The sequence below is a fragment of the Microcaecilia unicolor genome, chromosome 1 (genome assembly GCF_901765095.1).
Source record: "Microcaecilia unicolor chromosome 1, aMicUni1.1, whole genome shotgun sequence".
Classification (NCBI taxonomy): domain Eukaryota; kingdom Metazoa; phylum Chordata; class Amphibia; order Gymnophiona; family Siphonopidae; genus Microcaecilia; species Microcaecilia unicolor.
This window is the reverse complement of record NC_044031.1, coordinates 242,422,639-242,441,358: the sequence shown is the minus strand read 5'-3', so window position 1 is coordinate 242,441,358 and position 18,720 is coordinate 242,422,639. Positions and strand designations below refer to the sequence as shown.

Genomic DNA, 18,720 nt, shown 5'->3' with positions numbered 1-18,720 from the left:
TTCTCTTTTTACCTGATAGTTCATTTTTTATTATGTTCCCGTGTTCTCTATGTAATACCAAATGTATCTTTTATTCTGGAATGGCGAAAGCCATGACGGAAAATTGTAAGCCACATTGAGCCTGCAAATAGGTGGGAAAATGTGGGATACAAATGCAGCAAATAAATAAATCTGTGTTCTGTTTTCCCTGACAGTTTTCCACAGAATCCCCTCTCTCAGCAGAGAAACACATGCAGATATTTTCCCTCCTCAGAAAGCTCCTCCCCTTGTCCATAGCACCGGTTGTCATGGAGAAGGGAAACTGATACATTTTTTGACAGCCTGCCCTAGTTACATACATACCTCATCATCAAAAACTGACAGGAAAAAAAAACTCATAGAGAAAAATGCCAGTCTGATTAACACACAAATTATAATCTATCAAAACCAAGTTCATAGCTGGGTTTCAATAAGCACACTGGAGATGCTTAAATTGGACAAGCAGTTGCCTGCAGCTTTATTAGGCAGAACCAATATATCCATTAACTCCAATGAGAAATAAAAATATTAAAATACTTACAACCATTAAATTGAACAGCCATCTCTCCCCCCGTATTAGTAGCTAAGGGCCAGCTAAAACCTGTCTGCCCAGAAAGGGAAAGGGGATGGGATTTGATATATCTCCTTTCGGTGGTTACAGTCAAAGCGGTGTACATATATACATGTATTTATTTTGTACCTCCTGGCCAAATTCAAGCAGGAGATTGCCACAGGCAAAAGCATACTCCTCCTCCAGTTCGACATGTCAAGCACATTCGACATGGTAAACCACAACATACTACTAAGAATACTAGGCCACTTTGGGACTGAAGGAAACGTACTTAACTGGATCAAAGGCTTTCTAACCACCAGAACTTATCAAGTAAAATCAAAGTCAAACATTTCACCACCGTGGAAAGCAGTCTGCGGAGTACCTCAAGGATCACCATTATCACCAATACTCTTCAACATGATGATGATTCCACTGGCACAGTCCTTATCCAACCGAGGCCTTAACCCATTCATTTACACAGATGATGTTACAATATACATCCCCTTCAGACATGATCTGACAGAAATAACCAACAAAATCAACGATAGTCTGAACATCATGGACTCCTGGGCAAATTCATTCCAACTGAAACTGAACACCGAAAAAACACATTGCCTCATCCTCTCCTCTCCATATAACAAATACAAACCCACAACCATAAATATTCCAGGACATACCCTCTCTACCTTGGACACTTTGAAAATACTCAGTGTCACACTCTATCGCAACCTTACTCTCAAGAGCGAAGTAAACTCTGTGACAAAGAAAATGTTCTATTCAATATGGAAGCTCAAATGATTAAAATTTTTCTTCCAAAGAGCAACTTTTCGATACCTAATACAATCAATGGTCCTAAGCCATGCAGATTATTGTGACGGAATCTACGCGGGCTGCAAAGAACAACTCATAAAAAACTCCAGACCGCCCAAAATACAGCAGCCAGGCTGATATTCAGCAAAACACGCTTCGAAAGTGCCAAACCCCTCCGAGAAAAGTTGCATTGGCTCCCAATCAAAGAACGGATCATCTTCAAAATCTACACCTTAGTCCACAAAATCATATACGGCGTAGTCCCAGAATACATGACAGACCTCATAGACTTACCAATAAGAAACAAAGTCAGACCAACAAGATCCTACCTAAACCTACACTACCCAAATTGCAAAGGACTGAAATACAAAACAACTTACGCAGCCGGCTTCTTCTACATAAGCGCACAACTATGGAATGGGCTCCCAAAAGCTGTGAAAACAATCCACGACCACTTGAACTTCAGGAAATCACTAAAAACCACCCTCTTCAAAAAGGCCTATCTCAATGACCCCACGTAACCCTCTTCACCTACCAACACAGCATGACTATGATTGAACAGGACAACATGCAATCTTCATCCATTCCGACCCTCCACTTATACCTTATACGATCACTATACAACTTTGAATTTGTTATCCACCGATTAGGCAAATGCCTCTGACGGTACTATGTAAGCCACATTGAGCCTGCAAATAGGTGGGAAAATGTGGGATACAAATGCAATAAATAAATAAATACCTGAGGCAGTGAAGGGTTAAGTGACTTGCCCAGAGTCAGAGAGCCATTAGACCACCACCATAGTCCCTGCCATGTTACTAACTGAGGACTACAAGTACTCAGCTTGACACCCTGCCAAGCCCTAGACAGTGTAGCTGGGCCTGAACCTCATGCTGCCCTAGGTTACTGCAATATCTTCATCCCCCACTTTACCACAAGGAATTAGTTCAGGTAACTACCAAAGGCCCAGGACAGCTAAATGGCTTGGGTCTCCCCCACCAAAGAAAGCTGTGACCAACTAAGCCTATGATTGGATCACCCCTTCCAAAGCCTCCTGCAAATCATTAATTTTAACTCTTCATGGCCAATATTCAATACATGCACTCCTTCCCCCCCCCCCCCAAAAAAGCCCCAGTAATCTAAATAACCCATTTGTGCCTAATCTACACTGTATCCCCTTAGCTACTCCCACTTGCAGATTTGCCTATTAGTTTAACTAGCCCTTTTGTCCCTTGAAGCTGAGCCTAGGAATAATCTGTGATCCTAGAAGAATCACCTCATGTAACAATCTCAAAACGACACTCAAAATCCCTTTTCATGGATCTGATAGCTACTTACAAGTCTGACAATAAAGATTGTTTCCATCAAGGTGCACCAGGAGAGCAGATGGTCATTGTCTCAGCTGCACTTAATGACACAATAGAGGGAGTAACTATGACCAACGCATGCCTTTCTCCCTCATTTATATCACCAAGGTACCAGCAGAAGACAGTCTCAAGTGTTGACCATAAGGCTGAGTAGAAGCCTGCCACTTAACCCGGTAAATGAAAGAATGCACAACTAACCAGAAGACCATTCTTAAGACCCAAGATCTGGAAGAAAAATGTGAGCTAGCCAGAGTACCATTGCAGTCAATGTATCCAAATGAATATAGCAAACACGCTAGAACTCCATCTACCAATCTTTTTTATGACTGCCTCCCCTAGCCCAGCTTGAGTGCTAGTAACAACCCCAGTGTGAAAGAATGAGTACCAACTTTTGAAAATTACACCTGTCTTCCACAAAATTAGCATTAATACATCATAAATTGATATTGTGTTAAAGGGGAAGCATCAGAATGCAGAAAAAACGACCCCCAGCAACCAGGTGAAGAGTGAAATACTCACACATTTTTTCAAGGACAAGTAACCAACCCCATCCACCTTACTCAAGACCACAAAATGCTCCATATATTGTTGATCAGTTTTGGATCTGGAGATCATCAAACAGATCTGTGACCCTTTTATCTCAACAAGGCTGAATTAAAGCCCAGACTAATCCCACTCACCTAGACTCAGGCACCAACTTCCCAATCCTAAATGCCCCCCAACAATCAAGAGAAAATGTAATCAAAAATAGCAGCATCTAATAAGGGGAGCTCGCTACTTAAGGAAGTACCTGACAGAGCTTAATTAAAAGGTGTTTTGTAATGGGCTTTCTAATATCATCCTAAGGGGACAAAGACTGGGCCCAGTCCTACAAAAGTTTCTTAATTAAAAACCCAGACCCTGGACTCCCCCAACCAAAAGCGTTTGCAAGAAAGGAAAATCTTGGAAGATGGCAGACAACAAGTAGAAACAGAACAGCCCTCCAGAAATCTCGAATTAGAGTACCAGAACAGCGGAGTTGACCCAAAACGCAAAATAGTTCTATAGGTACTAAAATGTTCTTTATTATAAATGAAACTAGACTCAACATGGGCCGTGTTTCGTCCAATAGGCCTGTGTCAGGAGTCTGAACAAAATGTCAGTTGAAATATCTATGATGTACTGAAATCAAATACCAATGGAAAACTGTATTACCAATAAGCCATTGCTTAGAAGGTTATTTCACCGCCTTCTCAATAGGTCTCTGATCAAATTGGCACTTCAAAGAAGCACAAAACTTCTAGCTCGGTCATCGTAGTCGATGGCAGACAACAGCAGCTTTTGGAAAAACTTGAACTTTTGGCAAAAGTGATACATCCAGGTACAGCAGCATCAGGCATCCTCCCCACCACTCAACCTGGCTGAGATGAAAAGACAGTCACTTTATGGTAGCCACCAACATAGGAAGCCCAAGCTGCTATTGAATCTGGACAGCCAGTCCCAGACCTCTGGATGTCCACTGATACTCCAGGACACCTGCTCCCTCTGCAACCACTCCAGGGGCCTGAATGCTGAAAACTGACCACTGGAAACATGAGAAAGAAACAGCAATGCAATCAACATGTTATGTCTCCACTATTACATTAAGGCAGAGCCAACCCAGAACAAACTCCCTCATTAACTTAGATATCCTCAAACATTTGGCTGAGTACCCGTTTATTACCTTAACCACATCAAAATATTACCTTTCTGTTTCTCATTAGGCCAAATCTCTAAAGCAAAAATAATAGGAAATAACCCCAGAAAGATAATATCTTGCGTAATCACAGACCTCTAGCTAAGCCACTGCGCAGCAGGAACTTTGACAATACAGTTCAAAGCCAAAACCCCCAGCCATATAAAATAAACAGCTGCAAATCCACAGAGGACACTTCTTCAGACTATAAAATTGCCACACCATTGAAATCACTAAAAACAAGTCTCAGATCTGTAGATGCATTCTTATTCCTGATGACATCCTTATAAAATGATGCTGCCACCTAACCCAGGCTATAGAAACTGCTATTACATAGTAACATAGTAGATGACGGCAGATGAAGACCTGAACAGTCCATCCAGTCTACCCAACAAGATAAGCTCATAGTATAAGGTATGATGTGATACTACATATGTATTCTTGATCTTGATTTGTCCTTGCCATTTTTGGGGCACAGACCGTAGAAGGCTGCCTTGCTTTCCAGTTACTGAAGCTGAATCTGTCCAGCCATGGATCAGGGCACAGACCCTAGAAGTCTGTCTGGCACTGGCTTTGCTTCCCAATTACTAGTGTTGCCATCTAATTACTGCTAAGTTTATTTGGTGCCATGCCTTCTATACAGGATTGTCCTCATAAATGTATGCCCCCTGGGAATCACATGACAGGCAAAAGATCCAGCTAAAGACTGCATAAGACACAGAGAGGGGCATTTTCGAAAGGGACGTCCATGTTTTGATATGGACGTCCTCACAAAATGTCCTGATCTAGGGGCGGGGAAACTCATATTTTTGAAACAAGATGGACGTCCATCTTTCATTTTGAAAATACCGTCAGGGACATCCAAATCCTTAAATTTGGTCATCCCTAGATTTGGTCATCCCTAGACTTGGTCATTTCTGATTTTTGGTGATCATCGAAACCAAGGATGTCGATCTCAGAAACGACCAAATGCAAGCCATTTGGTCGTGGGAGGAGCCAGCATTTGTAGTGCACTGGTCCCCCTGACATTCCAGGACACCAACCGGGCACCCTAGGGAGCACTGCAGTGGACTTCATAAATTGCTCCCAGGTACATAGCTCCCTTACCTTGTGTGCTGAGTCCCCCAAAACCCACTACCCACAACTGTACACCATTACCATAGCCCTTATGGGTGAAGGGGGGCACCTAGATGTGGGTACAGTGGGTTTGTGGTGGGTTTTGAAGGGCTCGCTGTTTCCTCCACAAACGTAACAGGTAGGGCGGGGGATGGGCCTGGGTCCGCCTGCCTGAAGTGCACTGCACCCACTAAAACTGCTCCAGGGACCTGCATACTGCTGTCATGGACCTGAGTATGACATCTGAGGCTGGCACGACATATTTTGAAAGATGTTTCTTGAGGGTGGGAGGGGATTAGTGACCACTGGGGGAGTAAGGGGAGGCCATCCCCAATTCTCTCTGGTGGTCATCTGGTCATTTTGGCCACCTTTTTGTGGCTTGGTCGTAAGAAAAACAGGACCAGGTAAAGTCATCCAAGTGCTCGTCAGGGACGCCCTTTTTTCCATTATGGGTCGAGGACGTCCAATTGTTAGGCATGCCCAAGTCCTGCCTTCGCTACGCCTCCGATACGCCCCTGTGAACTTTGGCCCACAACTGTACACCACTACCACAGCCCTTACGGGTGAAGGGGGGCACCTATATGTGGGTACAGTGGGTTTGTGGTGGGTTTTGGAGGGTTCGCTGTTTCCTCCACAAACGTAACAAACGTAACAGGTAGGGGGGGATGGGCCTGGGTCCGCCTGCCTGAAGTGCACTGCACCCACTAAAACTGCTCCAGGGACCTGCATACTGCTGTGATGGACCTGAGTATGACATCTGAGGCTGGCATAGAGCTGGCACAAAATATTTTTAAAGATATTTTTTGAGGGTGGGAGGGGGTTAGTAACCACTGGGGGAGTAAGGGGAGGTAATCCCCGATTCTCTGCGGTGGTTATTTGGTCATTTCGGGCACCTTTTTGTGCCTTGGTAGTAAGAAAAACACAACCAGATAAAGTCATCCAAGTGCTCATCAGGGAAGTCTTTGTTTCTTTCGATTATGGGTCGAGGACGTCCAAGTGTTAGGCACGCCCATGTCCCGCCTTCGCTACGCCTCTGATATGACCCCTTGAACTTTGGCCATCCCTGCGACGGAAAGCAGTTGGGGACGTCCAAAATCTGCTTTCGATTATACCGATTTGGATGCCTGTGAGAAGGACGCCCATCTTCCAATTTATGTCAAAAGATGGGCGTCCTTCTCTTTCGAAAATGAGCCCGAGAGTCACCTTTTTTGTTTCCCCACCATAAGAACTACATCACACAATGTCCTAACTTTAACCTCAAGTAAACAATAAATCATGATCAGTGTGTTAATCCCTAGAAAAGTCAAGACTGACACTGGACGTTCAGTTTTCTCCTTCACCAAGGAAATCCCAAAAGACTGCAATACCTGCATGATGCCCTGCATTAGACAACAGCAAGTCTCAGAACCAAAAGGGTCAACAAATAAAAAAAATCATTTAAATAATGGATTATGATCTCAATCTCAGTGATCTACTGAGTAACCTAATGGGCAAAGCCGGTAGAAAACTTTTCCATGCAGGAGCAGAAGAAGCAACCCATTGGGAAACATTTGTCAAATTAAAACTGAGTCTAGGATGTAAAGAGCCCGATAAAGACAAGGAGAAAAAATGAACTGGGAGCAAACAGAAAGCAGTCTTGATGTTCACCATAGCAAGCAAAGTGCCAGCTCCACATCTCCTCACTAACTGAAGAGAACTGTCAAAGGTTGCGTACTGAATGGTACAGCACTCCAGAGGCAAAGAATCATGAATAGAACTCCCCATTGGAGAAGATAAATTGTGAATTACAGGAGATTTAACCAGATCTTTTTGGTACCACACCCAACGAAGACTAAAAATAAACTGAAAAGGGCCTCTCATGGAAAGGCCCAACAATTCAGCTGAGATCGGTCTCTGCTGCCAGTTTCTCAGCCACTATCCTTTGGAGTCACTATAAAGAAAAAGAATTAGATTTGGTTTTAAAATTCCATTTATTAGATGCATATTCAATCATTCTGTTTCTATTTCCCTAGATGAGCACACAGATCAGCCAGGCTTGCCTGTCCAGGCTGTAGCTAGTAACCTGCTATCCTTGCCCCCCTCTCCCCACCATTACTGCAGGAATAACTAACATGTGGCACTCAGTTATTGTAGGTTAGTGACTCCCACAGTAATTAAAGCTGTGGTAAAACTGCATATTTTACCACAGTTTAGTAAATCCCCCAGTGTTTGCAGAAAATGAATGAAAAATTAGTACTCTAAGGGGTCCATTTACAAAGCCGCAGTAAAAAGTGACTTGCGGTAGTGTAGGCATGGGTTTTGGGCGCGCATTGAAATATTTTTCAGTGCATGTACCAAAAATGCCTTTTAAAAAATTTTCCCCGAAAATGGACATGCGGCAAAATCAAAATTGCTGCGTGTCCATTTTGGGTGTCTGATCTTACCGCCAGCCATAGACCTAGCAGTAAGGAATCTGTGCGGTAATGACCTACGCGTGTCAGATGCCACTTGGCGCGCGTCAGCTATGCGCAGCAGAAAATAAAAAATATTTTGCGGACACGCACCAAAAATGAAATTACCGCAAGAGCCATGCGGTAGTCGGGCAGAAAGTTCATTTTGGCACGCATTAGGCGCGTGTAGACGCTTACACGGCTTAGAAAAAGGGGCCCTAAATTTTGTCTTTGACAAGGCAAAAAAACAAAACTAACCAATCAGCGAATCTAGATCATGTGATAAGGTTTATCCTCAGGCGTTTAACACTATAAAGTATGCAATTTGAGTGGCTTGTTTATTTTATATATTCTTCCCTGAAAAGAATCATATTGTTAAATTTGAGTTCACACATATGTCTGCCAGTCACATGTTCAAAAACCTAAATGATACCATTTTAGAATTTTATTAAACACCTGAACAAGTAATCATTGGTGTTCTATTCAAGATATTTCTTCTATCTTGCTTCTATTCCAGATCCAGTATTGCCGAAGACAAGTTTGTGTTCTGTAGTGGGCTTGTGCTGCATAGACTTCAGTGCCTTCGAGGGTTTGGAGAGTGGCTCGAATCAATCAGAGACTTTTCTTTAATCTTACAAAGCCTTAACCTTGATATCTCATCCTTGGCTTGCTTATCAGCTCTAAGTTTGGTTACAGGTAAGTGTCCTTTCTTTCAATCCTTCTTCTGAGTAAAATTGCTTTATATTTTGTTCTGTTCATTATTTCTTCTGGAATAAAGTTCCAGGACCTTGAGAGATGTTTGAGGTGATAAGGTAGCCTGGAAATGCCATGAATGAAGATCTTGCCAGTCTCTCTTTAGAGAAAAAGCTGGTTTTATCCGCAGCATGTTCTGCTCCTTCTTGAAATTACCATTAAAGTGTTTATCCGCACATTCTGCCTAAATACAGTTAGAGATTGGAAATCAGCCACGACCACATTAAAAGCTCCACTGCTATATATTTTTCATAAACAAACCTTAACTATCTTGTTCTTTGCAGCATAATATCTAATATTAATTGTCAGATTTATTTACACTGCTTCGGGTGGCTCCAAACTGAGCTGAAGCGTGCAGTAATTGCTCACTGTGGATTACCCAGCAGGGTGTGGATTCATTAATACTTAAATAACTTCATGCCAAAAGTCTGTGCTGAGGGGGAAGGGTATGAATTGAATTGCTGCTGCTACAGAGCCTCAATAGACCAGTAGACAGACATCACAGCTCTCACTTTCACAGCACTCTTTGGCCCACTGCTGCTTGAAAACAGTAGAAAGCTTGCATTATGGATTTTTTTTCATTAGGGAAATAGATTTAATACTTGAATTCCAAGGGCTGCATTTTCAAAGGTAAGCAAAGCAAATACTCAAACAATTGATCAAGATGCATGCTTACAGTATCTGCACCATTTTCACAAGTGTTTTGGGGTTTTTTTGTTTGTTTGTTTTTTTGCTTGTTTGCTAATACATGGCATAATTAGCTTACGTCTGGATTTAGAAACTGCATATTTATTTTTTAAAAAGGACACGATAGCAGTGATGAGTGCTCATCTTGACCAACTGTTAGACCATCTAATTTTCTCCTTAAATGAAAAAAAAATTGAGGAGTAATTCTATAAATTGGCGAATAAGTCTAGATGCTCCAATGCCATGCACATAACCACATTCTAATAGGGTATTTTGGTGCTAAGATTCCAATGTAAATGGCTTAGGGGGGATATAATTGAAGTGTACAAAATCCTGAGTGATGTAGAACGGGTAGAAGTGAATCAATTTTTCATTCTTTCAAAAAGTGAAAAAAAAACAAGGGGCTGTCAATGAAATTATATATAGGAGGAAATATTTTTTTCACTCAATGAATACTTAAGCTCTGGAACTCTTTGCCGGAGGATGTGGTAACAGTGGTTAGCGATCTGGGTTTTAAAAAGGTTTGGACAAGTTCCTAGAGGAAAGGTCCATAGGCTGTTATTGAGATGGACATGAGGGTAACCACTGCTTGCAAAGGGATTGGTAGCATGGAATGGTGCTACTAATTGGGCTTTTGCTAGGTACTTGTGACCTGCCTTGGCCACTGCTGGCAACAAGATACTGGGCTAGTTGCACCATTCGTCATTAAAATCATCCACTGTACCTGAAGATTGGAGGGTGGCCAATGTGACACCAGTTTTTAAAAAGGGTTTCAGGGGTGATCTGGGAAATTATAGACCGGTAAGCCTAACATCGGTGCCGGGCAAAATAGTGGAAACTATTATAAAGAATAAAATTACAGAACATGTAGACAAACATAGCTTAGAGTCAGCATGGGTTCAGCAGAGGGAAGTCTTGCCTCACCAATTTACTTAATTTCTTTGAAGGCGTGAATAAACATGTGGATAAAGGTGAACCAGTTGATGTAGTGTATCTAGATTTTCAGAAAGCTTTTGATAAAGTTCCTCATGAGAGACTCCTGAGAAAATTAAAGAGCCATGGAATAGGAGGCAAGGTTCTGGTGTGGATTAGGAATTGGTTATATAGGACAGAAAACAGAGAGTAGAGTTAAATGGTCATTTCTCTCAATGGAAGAGGGTGAACAATGGAGTGGTGCAGGGATCTGTACTGGGACTGATGCTATTTAACATATTTATAAATGATATGGAAATCAGAACAATGAGTGAAGTGATCAAATTTGAAGATAATACATAACTATTCAAGGTTGTTAAAACACATGCGGACTGTAAAATATTGCAGGAGCACCTTAGGAAATTGGAAGATTGAGCATCCAAATGGCAGATGAAATTTAATGTGGACAAATGCAAGGTGATGCACATTGGAAAGAACAATCCAAATCATACTTACCTGATGCTAGTTTCCACCTTGGGGGTCAGCACTCAAGAAAAAGATCTGAGTGTCATTGTAGATAATACACTGAAATCTTCTGCTCATTGTGCAACGGCAGCCAAAAAAGCAAACAGGATGCTAAGAATTATTAGGAAAGGGGTGATGAATAAGACCGAAAATACTATAATGTCTTTGTATCACTCCATGGTGCATCTGCACCTTGAGTACTGCGTTCAGTTCTCGTTGCCGTTTCTCAAAAAAGATATAGCAGAATCAGAAAAGGTTCAAAGAAGAGCAGCCAAAATGGTAAAGGGGATGGAACTCCTCTTGTATGAGGAAAGGCTAAAGAGGTTAGGGCTCTTCAGCTTGGAAACAGAGATGGATGAGGGTAGATATGATTGAGATCTACAAAATCCTTAGTGGTATAGAACGAGTAGAAGTAAATCAATTTTTTACTCATTCCAAAAGTACAAAGACTAGGGGACACTTGAGGAAGTTACATGGAAATACTTAAAAAAAAATAGGAGGAAACATTTTTTCACTCAACAAATAGTTAAGCTCTGGAACTCTTTGCTGGAGGATGTGGTAACAGCAGGTTAGTGTATCTGGGTTTAAAAAAGGTTTGGACAAATTCCTGGAGGAAAGGTCCATAGTCTGCTATTGAGACAGACATGGGGAAGCAACTGCTTGCCCTGGGATTTGTATTATGGAGTGTTGCCACAATTTGGGTTTCTGCCATGTACTTATGTCCTGACTTTTGCCACAGTTTGGAAAACAGGATACTGGGCTAGATGGATCATTGGTCTGACCCAGTATGGCTACTCTTACGTTCTTATTGATCTGACCCAGTACAGATATTCTTATGCTCTTAATATTAGCATGATGTCAGCACTGACACACCATGTTTATGCATACACTGATTTTTAAAAAAGGTTCGAAAGGAGATCCGGGAAATTATAGACCGGTGAGTCTGACGTCGGTGCTGGGCAAAATGGTAGAGACTATTATAAAGAACAAAATTACAGAGTATATTCAAAAGCATGGATTAATGAGCAAAGCCAACATGGATTTAGTGAAGGGAAATCTTGCCTCACCAATCTGTTGCATTTCTTTGAGGGGGTGAACAGACATGTGGATAAGGGTGAGCCAGTTGATATTGTGTAACTGGATTTTCAGAAGGCGTTTGACAAAGTACCTCATGAAAGACTCCAGAAGAAATTGGAGAGTCATGGGATAGGAGGTAGTGTCTTATTGTGGATTAAAAACTGGTTAAAAGATAGAAAACAGAGAGTCACTGACCAAGAAAGGGATTTAGGTGTCGTCGTTAATGATACATTGAAACCTTTTGCTAGGTGTACTGCGGCGGCTAAGAAAGCAAATAGAATGTTAGGTATTATTAGGAAAGGAATGGAAAACATAAATGAGGACGTTATAATGCCTTTGTATCGCTCCATGGTGCAACCGCACCTCGAATATTGTGTTCAATTCTGGTCGCCGCATCTCAAAAAAAATATAGTGGAATTAGAAAAGGTGCAGAGAAGGGCGACGAAAATGATGAAGAGGATGGGACGACTTCCCTATGAGGAAAAGCTAAAGCAGCTGGGGCTTTTCAGCTTGGAGAAAAAATGGCTGAGGGGAGATATGATAGAGGTCTATAAAATAATGAGTGGAGTGGAAAGGGTAGACATGAATTGTTTGTTTACTGTTTCCAAAAATACTAGGACTAGGGGGCATGCGATGAAGCTACAAAGTAGTAAATTTAAAACGAATCAGAAAAAATTTTTCTTCACTCAACATGTAATTGAACTCTGGAATTCGTTGCCAGAAAATCTTGTAAAGGCGGTTAGCTTAGCAGAGTTTAAAAAAGGTTTGGACAACTTCCTAAAGGAAAAGTCCATAGACTATTATTAAATTGTACTTTTTTTGGGATCTTGCCAGGTGTTTGTGACCTGGATTGGCCACTGCTGGAAACAGGATGCTGGGCTTGATGGACTTTTGGTCTGTCCCAGTATGGCAGTACTTATGTACTTATGCCATGTCAATGGCATTGGTAATTTGGCATGCCTAGATGTCCCAAGTGACTCATGTAGTTTATAGTATTCTATAAAGTGTGTGGGTAACTGGGAGACCTGCCCAGGGCTTGCCCATACTCCGCCACTAGGTCAGTGGCGTACCAAGGGAGGGGCGGTGGGGGCGGTCCGCCCTGGGTGCATGCCGCTGGGGGGTGCTGCGGCGTGCGCCTGTCGGCTTCGAGTTCGCTAACTTCGCTCGTTCACTGCAGCTCCCTCTGCCCCGGAACAGGTTACTTCCTGTTCCGGGGCAGAGGGAGCTGCAGCGAACGAGCAAAGTTAGCGAACTCAGAGCCGACAGGCGCGCACCGTGGCACCCCCCCCCCAGCGGCATGCACCCGGGGGGGTGTCATTTTGCCGGGAGGGGGGAGGTGTCATTTCGCAGGGGGGGGGCGCATCAGCGATCCGCCCCGGGTGTCATCCAGGCTAGGAACGCCACTGCACTAGGTGCTATGACACTAAGGCACTACATTATAGAATAACCACTTAAGTGCACATAGGTGTCTAACTGTCAAGTAATGGCACCTTTGACACATATAAGTAGTGCCAACCTCTAGGTGCAACTTTATAGAATTGCCCTTCAAGAGAGTAGGTCTTGATTAGATGTTAACCATTCAGAGACCATCCTAGTCACATGGAGGTAATTTTATAACTGGTTACCTGGATTAAGAGGGCAAAAAGGCACATATTTGTAGCCTATTTTATAAAGACAATGGAGGAGCGTTTTTGATATGACGTCTAAGTCTGATATGGGACGTTTTGTGAAAAATGTCCAAAAATCGAGTGACAGCGATTTTTGAACCAGAAAAACGTCTATTTTTTTTGTTTTGAAAGTTGCCATTATTTAGATGGCTTTGTGCTCAGTGCATCTTTCTTTAGGTACCATTTTTAAAAAGAAAAAGTCCTAGGGAAAAACACACAAAAACAAGCAATTGGGATGTCTGGGGGCCAGCATTTTTAGTAGACTGGCCAAACAAACATCCCAGTACAGCAATGGGACATCCTAGAGGGCACTGCAGTGCACTTCACATAAAAGGTCCCAGGTACACATCTCAAATGTTACCCCTTTATATAGTATTGTGAGCCCTCTAGGAACAGAAAAATAAATCAACTATAACTCACTGTACACCACTACAATTGCCTTTATGTCTGCAGGTGTCACCTATAAGCAGATATATTTTTTATTTTTCTTACATTTGTACTCTGTGCTTTCCCACTCATAGCAGGTTTAATGCAGCTTACATATTATATACAGGTACTTATTTGTACCTGGGGCAATGGAGGGTTAAGTGACTTGCCCAGAGTCACAAGGAGCTGCCTATGCCTGTAGTGGGAATCAAGCCCCGTTCCCCAGGACCAAAGTCCAACACTCTAACCACTAGGCCTCTCCTCCACTCAAGTATTTACTAGCTTTTGGAGGGCTCATACTTTCTACCACAAATGTATCAGTTAGAGTGAGATATGGGCCTGGGTACCCTTCTCTACAGTCCACTGCACTGACCACTAGCCTACTCCTGGGACCAGCTTGCTGCTCTAGTAGGAAAGACCATCATATCTGAAGCTGTCATAGAGCCTGGTATGACACCTTTGGGGGTGGGAGGGGGGTCAGTAACCACTGGGGGATTTATGGGGGGTCATGCCTTGATCTCTCCATGGTCATCTGGTCATTTAGGGCACCTTTTTATAACTTTGTTGTGCTTGAAACAGGTCTAGCCAAAACTGTCTCAGGTTTTGCTCCAGACATTCTGATAGAAAAACGTCTAACTTTTGGGAATACCCAGGTCCCACCCAAAACATAATACAGAGCAAACTTACTGAGCATATACATAAGCATGGCCTAATGAGACAAAGCCAACATGGATTTAGTCAAGGGAAATTTTGCCTCACAATCTACTACATTTCTTTGAAAGGGTGAATAAACATGTGGATAAAGGTGAGCCAGTTGATATTATGTATATGGATTATCAAAAGGCATTTGATAGAGTATCTCATGAAAGACTCCTAAGGAAATTAGAAAGTCATGGGATAAGTTGTAATGTACTATTGTGGTTGAAGAACTGGTTAAAAGATAGATATACAGATAGAATACAGAGAGTAGGATTAAATGGTCAATATTCTCAGTGAAGTAGGGTAGATACTGGAATTCCCCAGAGGTCTGTTCTGGGATCACTGCTTTTTAACATCTTTATAAAATGATCTAGAGATGGTAATAATTAGTGAGGTAATTAAATTTGCTGACACAAAGTTATTCAAGGTTGTTAAATCGCAAGAGGATTGTGATAAATTGCAAAAGGACCTTATAAGACTGGGAATCCAAATGGCAGATGACGTTTAATGTGAGAAACTGCAAATTGATACATGTGGGAAAGAAGAATCCAAACTCAGTGGAGTTCCTATGTTGGCTGCTACTCGGGTTGGATTGCCGCTGTGCACCCCTCCCCCAGCACATTATCTCTCCCCAGCGTATCACCCCCCTTCCCCCCGCACATCATATCTTGGGGGTGAAGGGAGCAGTCACACGGCTGTTGGCTCTGCTGGTTCCCTGCCCTGAAACAGGAAGTAAAGTCAGAGGCAGCAGGGAACCGGCGGGGCCAACAGCCATGCGGCTGCTCCCTGCACCGCCGTTGCAACATCCACCTGGGGCGGACCTCACCACCTCGCCCTTGCTACGCCACTGCCCAAAGTATAACTATGTGATGCAAGGTTCCAGAATAGGGAGTCACTGCCCAGAAAAAGGATCTAGGTGTCATCATGGATGATACACTGAAACCCTCTGCTCAGTGTGCAGCAGTGGCTAAGGGGTCCTTTTACTAAGCCATGCTAAAAAGTGGCCAGCATAGTTTTAATGCATGGGTTTCCCATGTGTTCTGGCCACGTTTTACCATAAATATCTATTATAAAAAGTAGACCGATACACATATATAAAAAAACAAAGAAATAATTTATTCAAACCAAGATAAAAACAGTACCCGACGTGGCCACATTTCGCCCTCAGGCTGCGTCAGGGGTAAAACTACAAATAAAAACATAAAAATAGTAATAACATCATCTCAAGTTATGTATATATATATATTTTTTTCTCAAATATATAAAAAGTCATAAAAGCAAATGATAAAATAAAGTACAATAAATGCATTACACATTCAAAAGTAAAATGGAGGAGGAGATAAGACAAACCACTTTCCAAACATATAAAATGTTGGGTACTGTTTTTATCTTGGTTTGAATAAATGATTTCTTTGTTTTTTATATTTATTTTTGTTACATTTGTACCCTGTGCTTTCCCACTCATTGCAGGCTCAATGTGGCTTACATGGGGCAATGGAGGGTTAAGTGACTTGCCTGGAGTCACAAGGAGCTGCCTGTGCCTGAAGTGGGAATTGAACTCAGTTTCTCAGGACCAAAGTCCACCACCCTAACCACTAGGCCACTCCTCCACTCCTATATGTGTATCAGTCTACTTTTTATAATAGATTTTTATGTAGCAAGTAGACTGTTGCCTTTTTTGTTTTCTTTTTATCACTTTTTACCATAGCCATAAAAACCTTTGCTTTCAATGGAGGCAGTAAATAAATACATTGACATTTGGCCATTTACTGCCTGTGCCCTTACTGCATCCTAATTAGTAGGAGGTAAGGACTCACATGCTACTCACGCAGTACGCAGCAATGGCCGTGCACTTTCCATTACCGCTTGACATGCCCCTCCTCACACTAGAAAATAATATTGATTTTCTGGGTGCGGGAAATGGCACTCACTGAACTCAGTACTACCGTCGGGCCATTTTACCACCATGCTAGAAGTGGCTGCAGCACGCAGTAAACCCATGCGCTGATAAGAGCACCAACCACTTTTTAGCACCACTTGGTAAAAGAGCCCCTAAACCATTTGCTTTTTTGGTCATTTTACATAGGTGCCCCTTTATAAAATTAACCTTCTTAAAGTTTTTAGTTTGATATAGGTATAGATATCTTTCCTCTTCCCTAAGCTCCTTTCTTGAAGCCTGCAGGTAAATTGTGTTTTGCAGTGGTATCAACAACCGCAGCTTACAGAGGCTGGACAAATTTGATCATGTATTTTGCTAAATATATTAAACTTCAAACTATTTAATGGCAGAAAGCTGAGTACATGCCCCATGCAGCTGATATAACGACATTATATTCAATTTATTTGGAAAGTGAATCAATATTCACCGAGTTCCCATATGTTACTGACTGCAGCTTCTTGATTTCTTCATTTAATCTGTAAGGAAGGCTGCCTTGCTGAGTATATCACATGTAGCTATTTATTTATGCCTGTTATAATATAAATGCCTATATTATGCCACAGAAACTAGGCATACAAGGCTTTATTCAGAAAGGAATTTTCATCATTCTGTGCCTATGGAAAAAAAAATCTTTATTGAATAAAGCCAGTACTCCTCTTTTATCTGGCTTAGTTTAATAATTTAACATCCATATCATTTCCAACATCAGTTTTCCTGATCCATATGCAAATGGTAATGTAGAGGCCAACATTTAGTGGTGCGATCAGTAGGTGGGATTTAAAAAAGCAGAAATGCATCTGGGAAGCTCCAAAGTTACTGGGGCAAATCCTTTGAATATCCATCCCTTAATAAACACAGATGCAATAGAGGTTAGTCACTAGAAATTTTTCTCTAAAAGCTAGTCAAAAATATATTTTTAGTCCAATAAAAAGGTATCATCTTATTTCCCATTTCTTCCATTTAGCATTTCCTATCTCTCTCTCTCTATCCTATAGGCACCCGGTATGAGAGGCTAAGCCTCCTCAGTTCCAACCATGACCTTCTCCACCTCCCTCCTGCTGCCACCCCTGCTGCTTCTAGAGACCAGCAGCAGCAGCAAAAAAACAAAACAAAACAAAAGACAGCTGTGAGACTGTAGCCTGTATACCGATGGCTGCTGGCTCTGCTGGTCCCATCCCCCTCCGATGTCAGTTTCCTGTTCCAGAGAGGGTGAGACCAGCACAGTTGGCAGCTGCACTTGTAGAGGCTGCAGCTCCACAACAGTTTACTTTTTATTGCTGGCCGCTGCTAGTCCTGGAAAGCAGCAGCCACTAGGGTGCCAGGGGAGCATGGTTGGGGAAAACAGAAGACGTCAGTGGTAGGGAAGCATTTTATGAAGTCCACTGCAGTGCCCCCTAGGGTGCCCTATTGCTTTCCTGGGATGTCTGGGGGACCAGTCTAGTAAAAATGCTGGCTCCTCCTACAACCCAATGGCTTGATTTTGTGCGTTTTGCACATGGATTTTTTTTTTTAATTTACCAAAAAAAAAAAAACCGTCCAAATCACAAAACCTTGTTCAGAACAGTATGTTTGAAAAAAAAAAAAAAAAAGATATATATTTTTCTTTTTTGAAAATGACCTTCTTTCCTATTCAGATTTTGGACATTTTTTGCAAAACATCCAAAGTCAGACTTAGACGTCATATCGAAAATGCCCCTCTGTACATCCTAGGTATCTCTAATTATACTGCTGCAACCCACCTTGAACCTTTAAGTTATGGGTGGAATTGGTCTACATATTTCTATTTTTAGTTTGTGGTTACTTATTCTGTACTTGTTTAGGGTTTTTCTGTGTTCCACGTGTGTAAAAGAATCCAGGTATTCTGTTAACGCTGATTGTCTATGCAGGATTGATCTGTACTAATCCAGCTTGTTTAGGTTTCCAATAGGTATATTGATGTTCTGGTGCCCACTGCAGTGTTTACGCTGCTGCCTTTTCCTAAGTGCACCCTTGTGTGATTCCTGGAAGTTAATGCTATTATGGTATGGT

General features: G+C 42.1%; 1 protein-coding gene across 1 annotated transcript in view; it reads left to right on the top strand.

Annotated features, from left to right (window-relative positions):
* The window catches only part of NR4A3 (nuclear receptor subfamily 4 group A member 3), a 113,394-nt gene that overhangs the window by 78,957 nt on the left and 15,717 nt on the right, over nucleotides 1-18,720 (top strand). Inside the window, exon 7 of the mRNA XM_030205148.1 lies at nucleotides 8,525-8,703. Within this exon, the coding sequence (XP_030061008.1) occupies nucleotides 8,525-8,703 (179 nt within the window). The remainder of the gene's footprint in view (nucleotides 1-8,524; nucleotides 8,704-18,720) is intronic.